Genomic DNA, 15,101 nt, shown 5'->3' with positions numbered 1-15,101 from the left:
TAACGAAATACCTTGGTGTTGTTATATTATTTATATTATATACAGTATTAGGCTGATGTGTTAGTTATATTAAGACGAGTTGGTTGAGTGGGTATGTCATATTGAAACAGTAAAATTCAAGTTATTTTATGAGCTTTCAACTTGCTTGAGTCGTACCATTATCGTGGAGCCTCGCCTATCTCTAACTATTCAATACCCATTGTTATTAACGACAAAAGAATTTCGGCGGCTTCACACGAAGTATGTGGTGTTGTTAGGAGTATTAAATCCATGTAGGTTATAGGTAGTAACTACTAAAATTCAAGGCTTTTATTTGACACAGTAGTAAATGTAGGTGAAATTTCGGCCAGGCAAATTTATTGGTGACTTTATGCTGTCAGAATACATCAGATTCTTCGTTTCCAGATCGTGTATCTCACAGGAAAATGTTCTTGACGGTGATTAGTCAATTATGAGTGGGGGCGTGGCATTTACTCCATTGGCATAATCACATAATATAAACGTTCAGCTAATACTGAATACGAAGTATTAAATAGGTGAACAATTTATAAAAAAAAATGGAAGGATTTTACTTCTTGCTGCAAATTTTATTTGTGATTGTACAATGCTCAATGGGTCAAGATATCCTGACCAAAACAGCCAAGGTAAGTGCATCACTTTTTCAGACATTAAAAATGGAGATGATAAAATTATCATATATATGATGACATCCGCTGTTAAATGTGCCTCATTGTGAAATAATTTGCTGTGACGTGAATGATTTATTGGCCTGAAGAGTGAAAACAAGTACGCAGTTTTCTTCAGCACCAAAATTAGCCAACAGATTGCTTCTGATCAGTAAAAAAATAATTGTGACGACAGCCATTTTATGCTTTAAGTCAACTTTCCGGTACGAAAAATCTATGACTTTTGGGAGTAATTTCACACGATGTAAGAGAGAATTAAGTCGTTGACTCGATTTGATTTTGGACTTGAGTAACCACATCTCACAGACTCGAAGCAACTCGAGAAATGACTCGGACACCAATGAGACTTAACTCGGTGATTGAATCGGCTTGAATGGTCTGTGACTTGACTTGCGACTCACGGTTTACGGACTAATTGAACATAGAAAAAAAAATTTTTTTACTCCGTCATTAGAATTAAACACTAAGGCGTGGCTATAGGTTTAGAAAGAAAATCATAGTTCACAAATAAAAGAAAGTAATCACTGACTTTTGACACAAAATCCTATTTAATTTAGGTGATCGACGCAAATGCGGACCCAGATTTGGTGGAAATATCTTTTCAAGTTACTTCAAATGTTATTGGAAATTCAAATCTCACCGATATTACGAATGGTACACTGCTAACTTATTCACAAGTTCAAAGTATTGGCACGGTCTCTCAGACTACTGACGCTATAAACATCAACTTTGAAACAGCATTGGAAACAGGTATGTAGAACTTTAATTAAGCTGGATGGTAATTCGTATAAAAGTGGGTATATTCTATACCAGGGGTGGGCACACCGCGGCTCGCCAGACTTTTTGCGCGGCTCTTCTCGCTAACATAAATTATTATCCAAATTTTAACTAAGAGAAAACTTTAATGTAAACTCTTTTAAAAGTCGTAAAGAAGTTTTCGTCAATGATAAGGACAAATTATGTTTTAGTATGAAAATCGCTGTAGCGTTGAATTTTGAATTTAAGTCATTCAAGTCAGCAAATCTTTCAGTATTGCAGCTTGATTGCGGTTAGTTAATCTAAGTTACTGTGCGATATGTACTCAACTAAAAAACGAAAATACGAAAATGAAAACGGAGTTGTCAAGTCAGAATGGGAAGAAGAATACGCATTTACCAGTCAGGAGAATAAACCTTTGTGCTCAATCTGTCATAAGCTACTAAGTCAGAATAAAGTCAGCAATGTTAAACGGCACCGTGAAACTAATCATGGAAACTTCTTACGAGACTACCCTCGTAAATCAGCTATAAGGAAACACAAATTAAATGAGCTCAAATTGTGCATATATTTGAGTATAGCTGCCTTGTTTATCTATTTATTGTTATTAGACTCTTGTGTGAATTTCTTTTCTGTTCATGGTATTTTGATAATATTAATAAATTCACAAATTCTGCGACTCTTTTAAAGTTCTGACTTGCAGCATGCGGCTCTTATACTTGAAAATTGTGCCCACCCCTGTTCTATACCATAAACCTATTATTCCTTTGGTCAAGCAAAAGCTTCAAAAGCTTCACTTCCGTAGCAATTCACACAGATACTCGTAAGACCGCAGCCGAACAGAGGTGCAATATTGTCTCTCATTATACTTGAAGTAAAATTGAAATAATGAATAATAGCCTCCTAGCGGCTACAACTATCTTTTTGTATGAACATTTTGAAAACGATTGGTCCATTAGCTCCGGAAAAAAAGCGATTCTTCACAACATAAGATGTCACCCAGCAATACCAATTTAGTGTCGTGTACAATAACTCGTACGATGCCTATATGCAGCCAGACTGCCGAGGGTCGAGTTCAAAATCATTATTGATCCCTAAGTTTCCCATTTTGACTCAAACTAATTTTTAATTCATGTATATATGACCTGTAACAATTATGGTGAAATCATTTTACTAATTCCACATTCAATTCTACCAGATACACAAATTGCTGCTTACAATGTGACCTTACGAAATCGGGGTGAGGGTGTGACGGACCCAATAACGTTAATCAGTATGCTTACGTATTTCGATTCCGTGAACCAAACGGTAAGTGACAAAATTGAAACTTTATGGTATATATTAAAAAATTGATACTGTTATCTCAAGTCTCGTTCGTTCGTAATCGCCTTTAAATTTCCTAATATTCTAATTTTAAAATATACAATATTTATAGTGACTTTTATTTAAGTAGTTACATAATTCTTTCAGTTGAAATGTATATTTGAAAACACAAGAGAGCTATGCTCAAATATATATACACGTAACGCCACATAGTGGCAAATTTTGATGGCGTCATAGCACACAAAATACGATGAATACAAGTAATGGTCTTTTAGCGAAAAATATAATCTTCACTCACTGAAAATTGGTCAAAGCAATTAGTCCAATATTCGAAGAAAAAAGCGATTTTATGATGATGACAAAAAATAACAACAAGAACAACAACAAAATATTGAAACGATCGTTATGTCTACTAAACGTGTCCAATAATCACCGACAGGCACTTTCGAGTTTCCACGCATCAATACATCAATTTGTATAACGATGTATTTCATCAACTTCAATAATTTTTCTCTCTTCGTTTCGTCTCAAATCGAATTTTTGGCAAGACTTCCATTTAATTGACTGAACTTCTTCAATTGTGTATATTGGACAAACTTCCCCGAGCGTTTTACAAGGTCCCTCTGTTATAATGTGACCCATAACCGTTTATTTGTTTACTTTTCAAGCCTACGCTGTTGTATTTTGGGACATCTCAGTATCTAGCATATTGTTTTTTTTTCTTTACCGTATAAATGAAAAAAATAGTTTTGACTAATTTTTAGTTTTACCATATGCTGTATGTGGGATACTTTTTTCGAGAATTTTGAGAATTTATAACTCTGAATTATTCTTATAAAGATTTCCTTTCATATTTGCAGCAAATTCAAACATCAACAACATCAGTATGTCTACAGAAGCAAATAAGTGAAACAACAATAGAAGAAGTTCAACAATGGTAAAATATATATATTCTAATTAATTTCTAGCAAATAATTAATAACCTTGGGGCACTATGATAAAATGACGCTTAAATATTTGTAGTATAAGTTGTCTTGTGAATTCCTCTATTTAATATTACTGTAAATCCGACTTAATTTTTCCATCACATTTCCACATAGAATACTGGCTGTAAAAGTTATTACTGGGCAAGAAATGTACAACTAATGAGACTAACGATTTCAAATTTCGCGCATTTACATATCTAAGAATTTTGCAGTTTTATTTTAAATAAAGAGAAATACTTTTTATCCCGTTTGCTTTTCATCAAATTCGGTGCATTTGAACGTTACCGTAAGGGTTCCTATGCCGACCTCGTTTTTACATATTTGCTTACTTGTTTTCAGGTATATTGCAATTGTGCTGATTCCTTGTCTATTACTTGGATTCATAATAGCTATTTTGATTCTTTGGTTGATACAAAAATTTTGTATTGGTCGCTCGTTTGTTGGAACAAAAAATGATAATAAAGTGAGTACAGTATTTATAAGTAAATTGTAGCTATATTTGGTATGTCTTGAATACGTTACATCCATAGACCCCGGGTACATCTTGGTCCATACCGTACGTCACACGGTATTTAAATTTTTAGATTAAATCCAGAAAGTATATCACATATATTTCATTTTTGTTAATGGTTATGTGTGATAATACTTTTGCAGTGATGCAAATTTCATAGAAGAATTCAATACCATCGATGCTACTTATTTTAAAATAAGCAACAATATCGGGGTTATAATATATTATATCACATCTGGTATAATTCTTGGGCTCGTCATATGTTCAAAAAAAAAATCACATTCTTCGCGATAAATATAAATCATATTTTGTTCTAATCAACAGGACAAAATGGTTGCCGAAGATTCCCATCATTCACGTTCTTCGTCGAAGAAAAATACTGCTGATCTATCTCATGCTATTGCGATTGACGGAGCCAAAGAATCAAGTCGTATTCTTGAACTGTGTGAAATTAATGATATCATAACATCTGAAAATCAAGTTCAAAACGAAAAAGCCAAAATACTGGAATTACTATTGGATTCATTGAGCACCGATGGCGTAAGAAACTTTCTTCTTATTTCTTCATGTATTTTATTCATATTTACAACATTCATTTTTTCATTCTGTAACAAGAAGTTGTAATATCCCGAGTATCGCGTTTGGCGTTGTAAAACAAAGAACTATTTTGCGGTATTATATCAGATTAATGTTGTTTCAGATACGTATATACAAGGGTGGTCCGTAGAAAAACAGAAAATTTGTCAAACAGCTTTTACAAAGTTTTTTGAAGGCATATGTTATATTACATTCATAGATGCTCAAAATGTCATCTGTTCATTTCAGAGCAGTATCTTAACCTATATGAGTCAAAGCTTGTGTAGCATTTTGAAAGTCAACTTGTGGAATATTGTTTAAATACCTATACACATTTCATTCGTGATCTCATCTGACCTTCAACATTTTCTGATTTATTAGCGATTTTCTATGCTGCTTTTGCAGTAATCAGAAACTAGTACTTTTCTATGACTTTATGTCTAAAATTCAAGATAAATTCACTACGGTGCTTATCGGTCGTACGTATTTACAATTTTTTTGTACAACTGGAAGATGATTTTTTGATGATTTGAATGTTTTAATGTTCTCGCAACATACATTTTTTTTGAAAAATAAACCAAAGTCGATATCAGTTAGTATCAGTTATCAATTTAAAACTCAAATCTCACGAAAACATCTCATCCCAAAATAAGACACAGAATTCATTTTGATCTGTATAATATAATAAATAGTATATTTATACTACATATTGTTACAGAACAAAACCTCAAGGAGAGAAAACGCTACTTTGCTGAAAAACGAAATTCACGAAGAAACCGAGAAGGCATTGCAGGAAAAGCAGGTAATAAAATATACAAAAAATATACTTGAATATATAGGAACGACGGTCGCGTATCGGTACCGGTACGGAAAAGCCTGTATGTACCGAGTTTGCTGAAAAGATCGACAGATAAACGATACGGTCGGGAAATTCTCAATTCAGAGGGCTTCCCTTTTATTTAGAACAACAGAATTATTTGTGGAATATCGGGTATGAATCAGAAGAAATTTAAATAGCATCCGTGCGACTTCTTCATCTTAGAGAACATACGTATATGTATGGTTCCATTACATTTGAACCCACGTACATTTGAACCCATGACAATTGCACCTGTATGCTATTGCACCTATGGAATTTTTTTTGTTTCACGGATAGTTAAACCCATACTAACCCTAACCCATGGGTTTTAGCACCCGCATATAGATTGAACCCGTGGATATACGCATGGGTTCAAATGTACGGTCACCTATATGTATATCTGTAGATGTGAAATCCATTGGTCCATCAGTTGCGGAGAAAGGCCCCCGTATATGCTAACATCCCAAACAACCAATATATATATATATATATAATGACAATAAGAACTTAGCGAAACAATCTATAGGTCCATTTCGTGCCAAATATATATAAATATAAAGTAAATATAAATGTAAATATATAAATATAAAGTATTTCGGCCACCCGCTGTTATTTAATCAAGAAATTCACCGATTTTATTGATTATTTAACATGCGTGACTCCTATAATTCTACACTGATTGTTTAAATATGCATGTAACCGCTTTTCGTGTTGTAGTTGAACTATGTATGTCTGAAGAAGTCTGACCTTGGTCAGACGAAACGTTACAGAAATATATTTGTGTTAGTGTGCAGCAAGACTCTTGAATCACTTATAAAGTAAATTTATTGAAAATTTAATTACTTTTATGTTTTCACAGAAAATGCAATCTGAAATTGCAGAAAAGAATTATCAGAGACTTTCAGAGATTCAAAGTCGACAACAAAATGAGATGGAGCAACTTAAATCGCAATTGGCAAATTTGAATCCGGAAGTGAGAATCCAATATTTTCCCAGAATGTTGATAATTAAATTTATGTGAAATTATGACAATACCCTTATGTGAAAGTTATAAAATTTGACGCTAAATTTGGTTTCTATTGACAGCATTAGTTGGCCTGTCGAACTTTTATTCCAACTTGTATTATTTTCAAAAGAGTATCTCATAATAAAATTCTCTTTTTGTTAGGTCCGAGATGAACTTCTGTCCTTGGCAAACGAGAGACATAATTTAGAGAAAAAAGAAGAAGAATATCTGTCAGTTTTGAAGATGAGAGAATCAGAAAGGAGAGCGAAAGATGGAAGCGATGTTCGTTGCCAGATTTATTCCGAAAAGTTGAACGCTATTCTCAATAACGAAGACAATAATTACCCTTCTGCCACTCGAGATGGATATATGCTTTTGATGGAACAGGCTAATAAAATAATGGAAGATGAATGTACCCGGATACATATTGTTGAAAGAACTCGGAAGAATGAAATTGACAAAATTAGAGAAAATGAGTTGAACACAAGAAAAAGTTGGAATAAATTTGGCCAAGTTCTAATTGAATCGGTAAAAAATGTGTGCAGGTGATTTTTTCAAATTTTTTGCTTCATACAATTTTAATCATGTTACAATCCAGTTGAATTCACACAGTAACAGTAGCAGCAGTCGTGAGGCCATTCAAAACAATCAAGTCGGATTTTTGTTAGCAAATTGAGAGCAAATTTATTTTTCTTTGTTACATCATTTCATATGAATATTAATCTAGTTTTGAAAGAAAAATTGGTTTCTGTCAAAGAGCTTGGCTGGCTAGTTTTCAGAAAAGTGTGCCTTGGTCGCCTGATACCTTTAACTGCTCAAAATTTTTAATATATACTAAAATTGTTGACTTTTTCAACACGTAGCTTACTGCCACCACTCACGAGTATGGTAAATATTTAAAAATAATATGTTATAATAAATAAGACAAATGACTTTATAAATATACAATACATCAAATTATATATTTAAACAAATTCACTTTTACGTCCATATAAATATGCATGATGTTTTCTCGGAACCAATGCAAATTTTATTTAAATTTAGATATCAATATTGACGTTCTAATTGTCCCCTTTTGTAAACATTCCGTCAATGATTTTGCTATATTTTCAGAGAGTTGCAACTTGAAACAGAGGTTCGAAAAACTATGACAGCATTTATAAAAGAAGAAATGATGAAAATCAAAACATTTTTTGATCAAGAAATGTCAAAAGAACGTGCTGATTATATTCGTACGTGTTTGAAAGAAAAACATAAAATTTGCAAGAAAATTACAACAAGCAATATTTCTACACGAGGGATACATGAGAATCCAATCGGATGGATGGAAGATTGCATAAGGACAATTAATTCCGATCTCCTGACAAATATTGATGTGCAAGTTGGTATCAAATTAAAAAATTATGTTATGTGATTTAACGATTTTAAATCGCTTAAAAACTTCAGCTTTGTAATTTTAATACGTTAATTATTGTTGTATAAAGTCACGCAAATCTTAACAAAAATATCAATAATTCATCATAGTTGAGTTCAATATCAGCAAATATATAAACTCAGTTAAATTCGGTTTATAAATCGCTTAACATATTTTTTTTTTCTTATCTTACATTTTGCCAAATTACTAATCAAATTATAAATTACAACGCAATAAGCTGTTAAGTTTAAAAAGTTGTATGTTTGGTTTGGTCCAAAATTTTCCGAACGAATATGATCACAGTGTCATTGGTAAATTATGTAGTATTTATACAAATTTTGTATGTAATCTTTTTCAGCAACAATATGATCAATATGCAATCGATTTGTGGAACACAAAATTAAAAGTCGTTCTTCAATCAACAAGTGAAAAAATGGAAGCTTTGAAAGCAGAAGTCATTCAAAAACTAGCTCAGAACGGTAGTCATTTGTTCCATGTATTCTAGTAAAAACCTTATCCAGTAAATCTGAACAGAATAGAATAAATATTTGATTTGAATAAATAATAAAGTACTGAAAAAATCTCTCAAAAAAATATTATTTAACTATGCGTTGTTATTCCAATCAGGAGCGTCAAAAAACTCTGCTGAAGATTTTATCAACAAAGAAATTGCAGAAATAAAAATTGAGAAGTCAGAAGAAACTGCTTTTCCTCTTCAGCCAAACGCTCAACCCGGAAGTAGAATGCGAGCGCAGGAAATCATTATTGACTGCCACTCAAAAGTATTGAAACATTTCGTGGATAGTCAAGTCTTTTCAACAGAAAAAACAGCAGACGAAGCTTTCACCCACGTACAAGCTGCCCAACACAGAAAAACAAAGTTTGTCAATTTTTAGATTTTTTGATACAAAATACTACGATTCTTCCGTATTTTTTTTATCCATTGCAAACCAAAGTTTTCTTTTTTCAGTTTTACATTGAATTTTCATTATTTTCGACAGAATATCACTCCGACATCTTCGCGAAATCATAGAACGTCACACCATGGCGATTGATAGAAAAAACAAGATTCAGAAACAAAGAGGGAAAAAGGGTTACCTGGAATCATCCAGCAACGAGGTAGACTTCTTCTCATCACTGGTACATTCATCTCTCCCTTCTCTCATTTCATCTCGTGTTTTACGAATAACAGGACACAATACGATCAGGATTGCAAACACAGTTGGAAAAGTGGCAAAAAGGTGATGACATCGTTCCGACTACACAAAGTAATGCAAGTGTGCTGGAATTCCGAAACAATATGAAATCAGTAGAACAGAATTTAACAAAAGCAATTTCAACAGAATTAGAAATTCAGATGGAGAAAAAATCAGCAGTAAGTGTTACATTTAGACTTCTACCTGGGATAATTCCTTGCGCTAAGAGATTTCGATTCGAAATATTCAAACGTATTTTGCTTAAACTTTATTGTGTCATGCTTTAAAACCTGTTGCGGGTGCAAGAGAATAGTATTGAAATATAGGGATAGGAAGCTGTAATAACTGACTAGTACCGCAGTACCGGTATCCTATGCTACTTAGACTGGAATCTATTGTCTAATCATTCAAAACCACAAAATAAATAGCAAATGAGGTCACACCGTCGCAGCAATTTACATACGTAACGGTAAGAATGACATTGGTCGGTAACCAACCACTTTGTCAGACTGCCCAGACGTAATACCACGTGGTGGGGCAATATTTGTAGAAATAATCGAAATTTGGAATGAAATATTAACACGACTTAAAAAATATTAAAAATGAAAAAAAGTAACAGCCATTCAGCAGCTCCAACAATTTTTAATTGCCGAAAATTTGAAAACGATTGGCTAATCTGTTCTGAGAAAAAAAATTTCCCAACAACAAATGTCACCATAACAACGACAATTTAGCAAAATGACGTGTCCAATAACATAAAATGCTGAAAACTTATATTTAATGAGGTGAAATCATTTTATTCATAGCTGGATCTCATCAATCTTGATCTGAATGCCCTTGAACGTTTGATGATGACATTATTGCATACGTTGGTTTCTGATCGCAAATTGACAACAGCAGAATGCAATGTTGTACTTCAAGAACACAAAAATCAGGTGATTGCAATTTATAAAGGAACTTGCATGTTTCATAATAATCATAACTATGTTTTTAAAAAATGTTATTTACGTATATACCAAATATAAATAAGATGCAAATTTCGCATTGGTTAAAGTGATTTTTTACTTGTTATTTTCACTGTATAGAGGTGTTATGGTATGGAAATTCCACTAAATTCTACATATTAAAGTATATGCTGAACGAGATTTGTTGTATGAAGATTTGTTTATTGAAAATATTAACCCATAAAAATACTCTTATTCCCGATCATTGTATTTTTTTATTCTAACCTCGTTAAAGTAAAGTAAACAATATGCTCGTTCCATAAATTAAATGGATAGTACATTTTATGTAGATTTCATAGTCATCTTTATCCCAGCGTACTAGTAAGAACAAAGTATAGCCTACTGCAAAAAACATCTCCTGACTTCATCAGGTGGAAATAACTTCGTGATCTCGTAAGAATTCAGCGGTACGAGAAAGGGGGAATGAAGCAGTATATTTATTGACCCTACAACGTCCAATTAACTTTGTGTTTTATAATCTTCTAATTCTACTTCTAACTTACAGATAGCGGAGCTACAAAAACTTGCGTCACAACGTACAAGGAGAAGGCTTGATCAAGTTGTCCGAAAACGACTTCATTCTCCACCCCCTCGTCCATTTGTAAAAGTGAGTTCATACTGTTATATTTACGTGTGAATTATGATAGGGCAATTTGCAAATTATACAAGCGTCCCAGATGCCATCATCTTTGCTGTTTCATTCTAATTGAAGGAGCTCATTTCCCTTTTATTTCGTATTGTTCGACAGTCTCCGTAGTGCTTGTCTACCAATCTTTTTGAGAGATTTGAGAATTTCTCTCTCGTTGAAGGTAATATATAATTTGAAGGAGACACTGAAAATACGTGACGAAAATACTCTCAATTCCGACATGTTACATTCCAAATTTATGGCTGACTGTACGTTTGCATATTCAGGATGAGAAAACAAAAGAAGACATTGCCAACTCTCAAATTAAACATCATCTCAATGTCACAAAAGGTGTCGGGGATAAAGCAAAGCGAAAGATCAAAGAAGACAACACTGCTGCTAAAGAAAAATATGAAATTTTATTGCAACTTTATGAACAACAGGTAATGTGGAACTATTCATCGTATACAAGCGACGTGGATTTGAAAAGTTATTCGATAAAAAAATAACTGTCAAAAACAAATGATAAATGCAGCAATAACGTACATATACAGACATCAGAAAAAAAAAGTCTACAACAAACTAATTTAGCAACCATATGCCTCAACACAAGAGTTCAAAATTGACGATTTGGTGTTAAATGCCTAGTTGGTATTCTAAAAATTGGTTAGAAAATAACTCTTAAATATCTTTGTTGAAAATTGTCCTCAAATAAAAAAAAAGTAAAAATGATACTGTTGCACACACTTCATCTGCTAAACTATATTTTGTCACACAAGGCTGTGGAACTTCGTGAACTCAATTTGAAAGTCATTCAAGCGCTGGTAAAAGTTGCCAAGATATCATCAATGGAGATGAATGCTTGTCTTACATTGTTACTACACCATAGAAATGCTGAACAGATTCGAATGATGTTGCAAGTTATTTACGTTGGTCTGAAGGACGAAACTAGCCAGAAAAGGTAGGCGAAGGTGCTTTTTGATAAATCACCATTACAAATACATAACATCAGTTTGAATATATAAATTGGAAAAAATTAGAATCTGCACAAACATGCTAAACCACAGTATATGTTTCTTTAATATTTACCTTAAATAAATGTAAGAAATCAATACATCAATAGATCATAATCACCAAATAAGTCGCTATTCAATTGTATAATACAGCTCTATACTATGAAAAAAAAATTAGAAACCACGGTCTTAGAATAAGATTAGTTAGCTTGCTACCAATGTAACATTTTCTTCTTTTTGTTAGTCAGTGCGATCTGATGCCACCGCCAAAAAAGTAGTAAGATAGCAATAATTCTGATGTCCTTTTAAGGTGAAGCTATCTTGATAGCTCTGTACAAAAGTTATATTTTAAATGAATCTGATTTGATAAATTTTGTTTTTGTTTGCAGCAATTTACTTCCCGCTATAAGAGGACTGATCGCTCAACAAAAACATAGATTAGCTGAGAATATTTTACGAACAGATGAAGATTTCGGGTATGTTTCTAAATAAACGCAATGCAGGAAAAACGTGAAGGATTTTTGATTACATTAAGAATATATTTTTTAGACCAACACCAATACAAACAAGTCATAAATTGCAGAGAATAAAGCAGCCTCACAGAGTGACGTTCCACGACGATACACCGGCCCTCAAACGAGATCGATTTTCGCCACTTCCGGATATCCGACCAGAACCGGTTGGAAGAACCTCTACTCCAGATTTAGAGCCTATGACAGAGTAAGTTGAAAATTCTAGCAAATCTACAATTTCGTCAACATTGTGCACTTTTAAAATTGTGTATTTTTTAACAAAGTGAACACTTAATTTATACATATTTTCTTTGTTTTTGCAGATACCAAACGCATCCAAACACATTGTTTAGTAACTACGGCGATCAACCACTAAAACCGACAAGAAAAAGAAAAAAGAAATCACTGAAGAATTTGAATTTTACTAGATAATATAAGTTAATAAAATTACGGTTTCAACCAGACAAGTCTACCTCAAATCATGTTGAATTTTAATATCATATATTGTTCCTCGTATGACACCGTATGGTTTTCAGCATGAATCCCCACATTTGAAATTTTAAATATATTATTATAATGTGTATACACGTATATATGGATATTTTAATATAATAGTAAATCAAAACTATAGTGTAGACTTGTGTAATGCAGAATAGCCGCTGCACCTTCATGTGATTCTTCAGTTTGTATACAATTTATCTTCTTGTTAACCGTGAACATCGCACGTTCTCGAGAAGACAAATTGTGAAGGCTTATAGAGTAGTTGGCAATGCCACCCGACCATCAAAGCCACTGCTTTATTTTTTCTATTTGTATTATCAATATATCAGTGTCTTATCACAGTATTATTTTAGTCTCTGGCTAATTTTACCAACCTAATGTACGTAACTAGACGCACCTTTTTATTAGATTAGTTTGGAAAGTGTATTTTTTTTTGTGAACTTATTTGAAATAACTCAGTAAATTTTATCTTTTTTACACGTATTTATTTACAAAAAAACGCCCGTATTTTTATACCAAATTTCAATAAAAATATATAAATATGATTTTTATAATTATATTCAAGGAGATTCGGAAAGGTTTTACCAGGATTAAGAAATGAGTACCTGATCTCATGCCCAACGTAAATACAAAAAGATTAAATTACACCTCTTTAAAAAAAAATGGTATTTCAGGTAAATGACTTAACGCATGACGCACCAACTGTGGTTTGGTGTTATTGGGACTATAAATACCTATACTAGATGCAGATATAAACGTTGTGGCGGACATTTCAAATAGTTATATGTGTTTTATGTAGATACCATATAAGGTATACACTAAAAACGGCTTTGGTTTGAGGGTCGTAGAACACAATTAAAGGAAATTTTGAAATGTATATCTCATTTAAACCTTAAAGAAACTTTCGAATAATTTATACTCTCAATAGAAATAGCCGCCAAGAATGCACTCTAGACTTGTCCGGTTTCAAGACATTGAGCATAAAGTTTCTTATATTCAGTATGTTTAGTTCAATCCTTCCAATATTCGCTTTCACATTCAGGTTGCAATACCAAATACAAATACTGCGCACGTACTAGACAATATCAAAATGAGTCACAAAACGTAGGATGTTTTGAGAAAATAAACAAACAGGAAAATCATAGCAGGGCGTTTAGAGATAAAAATCAGCGATGAATGGACTCTATTATCAATGACGTGTAAGGTTACACAAACATGTTTCTTTTGAATCCAATTTCAAGGTCAATAAGATAACCTTTTTGATATAAGTAAAAATTTTGTACACACGTGAGCACCATACAAGTACACGAGATTTGTATAGAAGTGGCTTCGTTTGCAACTACATTAAAATCGGTATAGAAAATAAAATTAATTTTAAATAATGTTATTACTTATTATTTCGCACTAGGATAAACTTTCATACAAAAAGTGAAACTCTGACGCAAATATTTTTTTAAAATGAAAGTAATAACAAATAATTTCAGCATTTTTTTCCAAAAACCCGTTTTGTTTGAATATTATTGACTTATCTTTTTCCAACATATTCTACAAAATACAAACTGATAAAAATAAATCACCACACTGAAAAATAATTGATTGTCAAGAAAACTAAGAGGTTAATCTAGAATTTAGATTAAAATACACCTGAAGCTACTGACATGAATAAACAAACGATCGTTTGAAGTCGAACGTATTTCAACCTATGATGTGCTGTTGTTGCCTGGGGTGTATGAGGTATGACAACTTATCGCCGATTTCCAAACAACTTATTGAACTCTAAATTTGAATCAAATGTGTGGATTATTTGTTTCATAATCTGAAAATCCTTCCAAACTGTATGTGTAGTATAAGTAGTATGTCGTAACGATAAAACATCAAAATTTTCGTTTGTGGATAAAATCGATGTCATTATTATTTTCATTTAAAAATAACTTTTTACAACACAGTTTCCGATTTCACATACATCTATCAATAATATTACATTACACATAATTTCAAGCATGAAGTAATGTACATTTATCACCATTTTTCATTTAGGATAGAAACATTTCAACACATTGATAGAAAAACAACAGTACACATCACTATTGATACACTTCATGTGTTGCCGCCTTTAAATTCAAACTTGCT

The 15,101-nt window shown here is 32.5% G+C and overlaps 1 protein-coding gene across 1 annotated transcript; it reads left to right on the top strand.

Annotated features, from left to right (window-relative positions):
* Positions 1 to 322: 322 nt before the first annotated feature.
* Positions 323 to 13,470, top strand: LOC120325520 (uncharacterized). Its single transcript, XM_039391636.2, has 21 exons — positions 323 to 644; positions 1,244 to 1,436; positions 2,641 to 2,750; positions 3,626 to 3,702; positions 4,091 to 4,214; positions 4,587 to 4,802; positions 5,557 to 5,640; positions 6,557 to 6,670; positions 6,866 to 7,248; positions 7,817 to 8,084; positions 8,476 to 8,596; positions 8,745 to 8,997; positions 9,119 to 9,236; positions 9,310 to 9,492; positions 10,120 to 10,248; positions 10,823 to 10,924; positions 11,233 to 11,388; positions 11,725 to 11,906; positions 12,348 to 12,434; positions 12,508 to 12,678; positions 12,794 to 13,470. Exons 1-21 carry the CDS (start codon positions 558 to 560, stop codon positions 12,900 to 12,902), a joined length of 3,267 nt encoding a protein of 1,088 aa, XP_039247570.2. The 5' UTR covers positions 323 to 557; the 3' UTR covers positions 12,903 to 13,470.
* Positions 13,471 to 15,101: the final 1,631 nt, after the last annotated feature.

Source organism: Styela clava, chromosome 1 (genome assembly GCF_964204865.1).
Source record: "Styela clava chromosome 1, kaStyClav1.hap1.2, whole genome shotgun sequence".
Classification (NCBI taxonomy): Eukaryota; Metazoa; Chordata; class Ascidiacea; order Stolidobranchia; family Styelidae; genus Styela; species Styela clava.
This window is presented reverse-complemented; position numbering and strand designations above follow the sequence as displayed.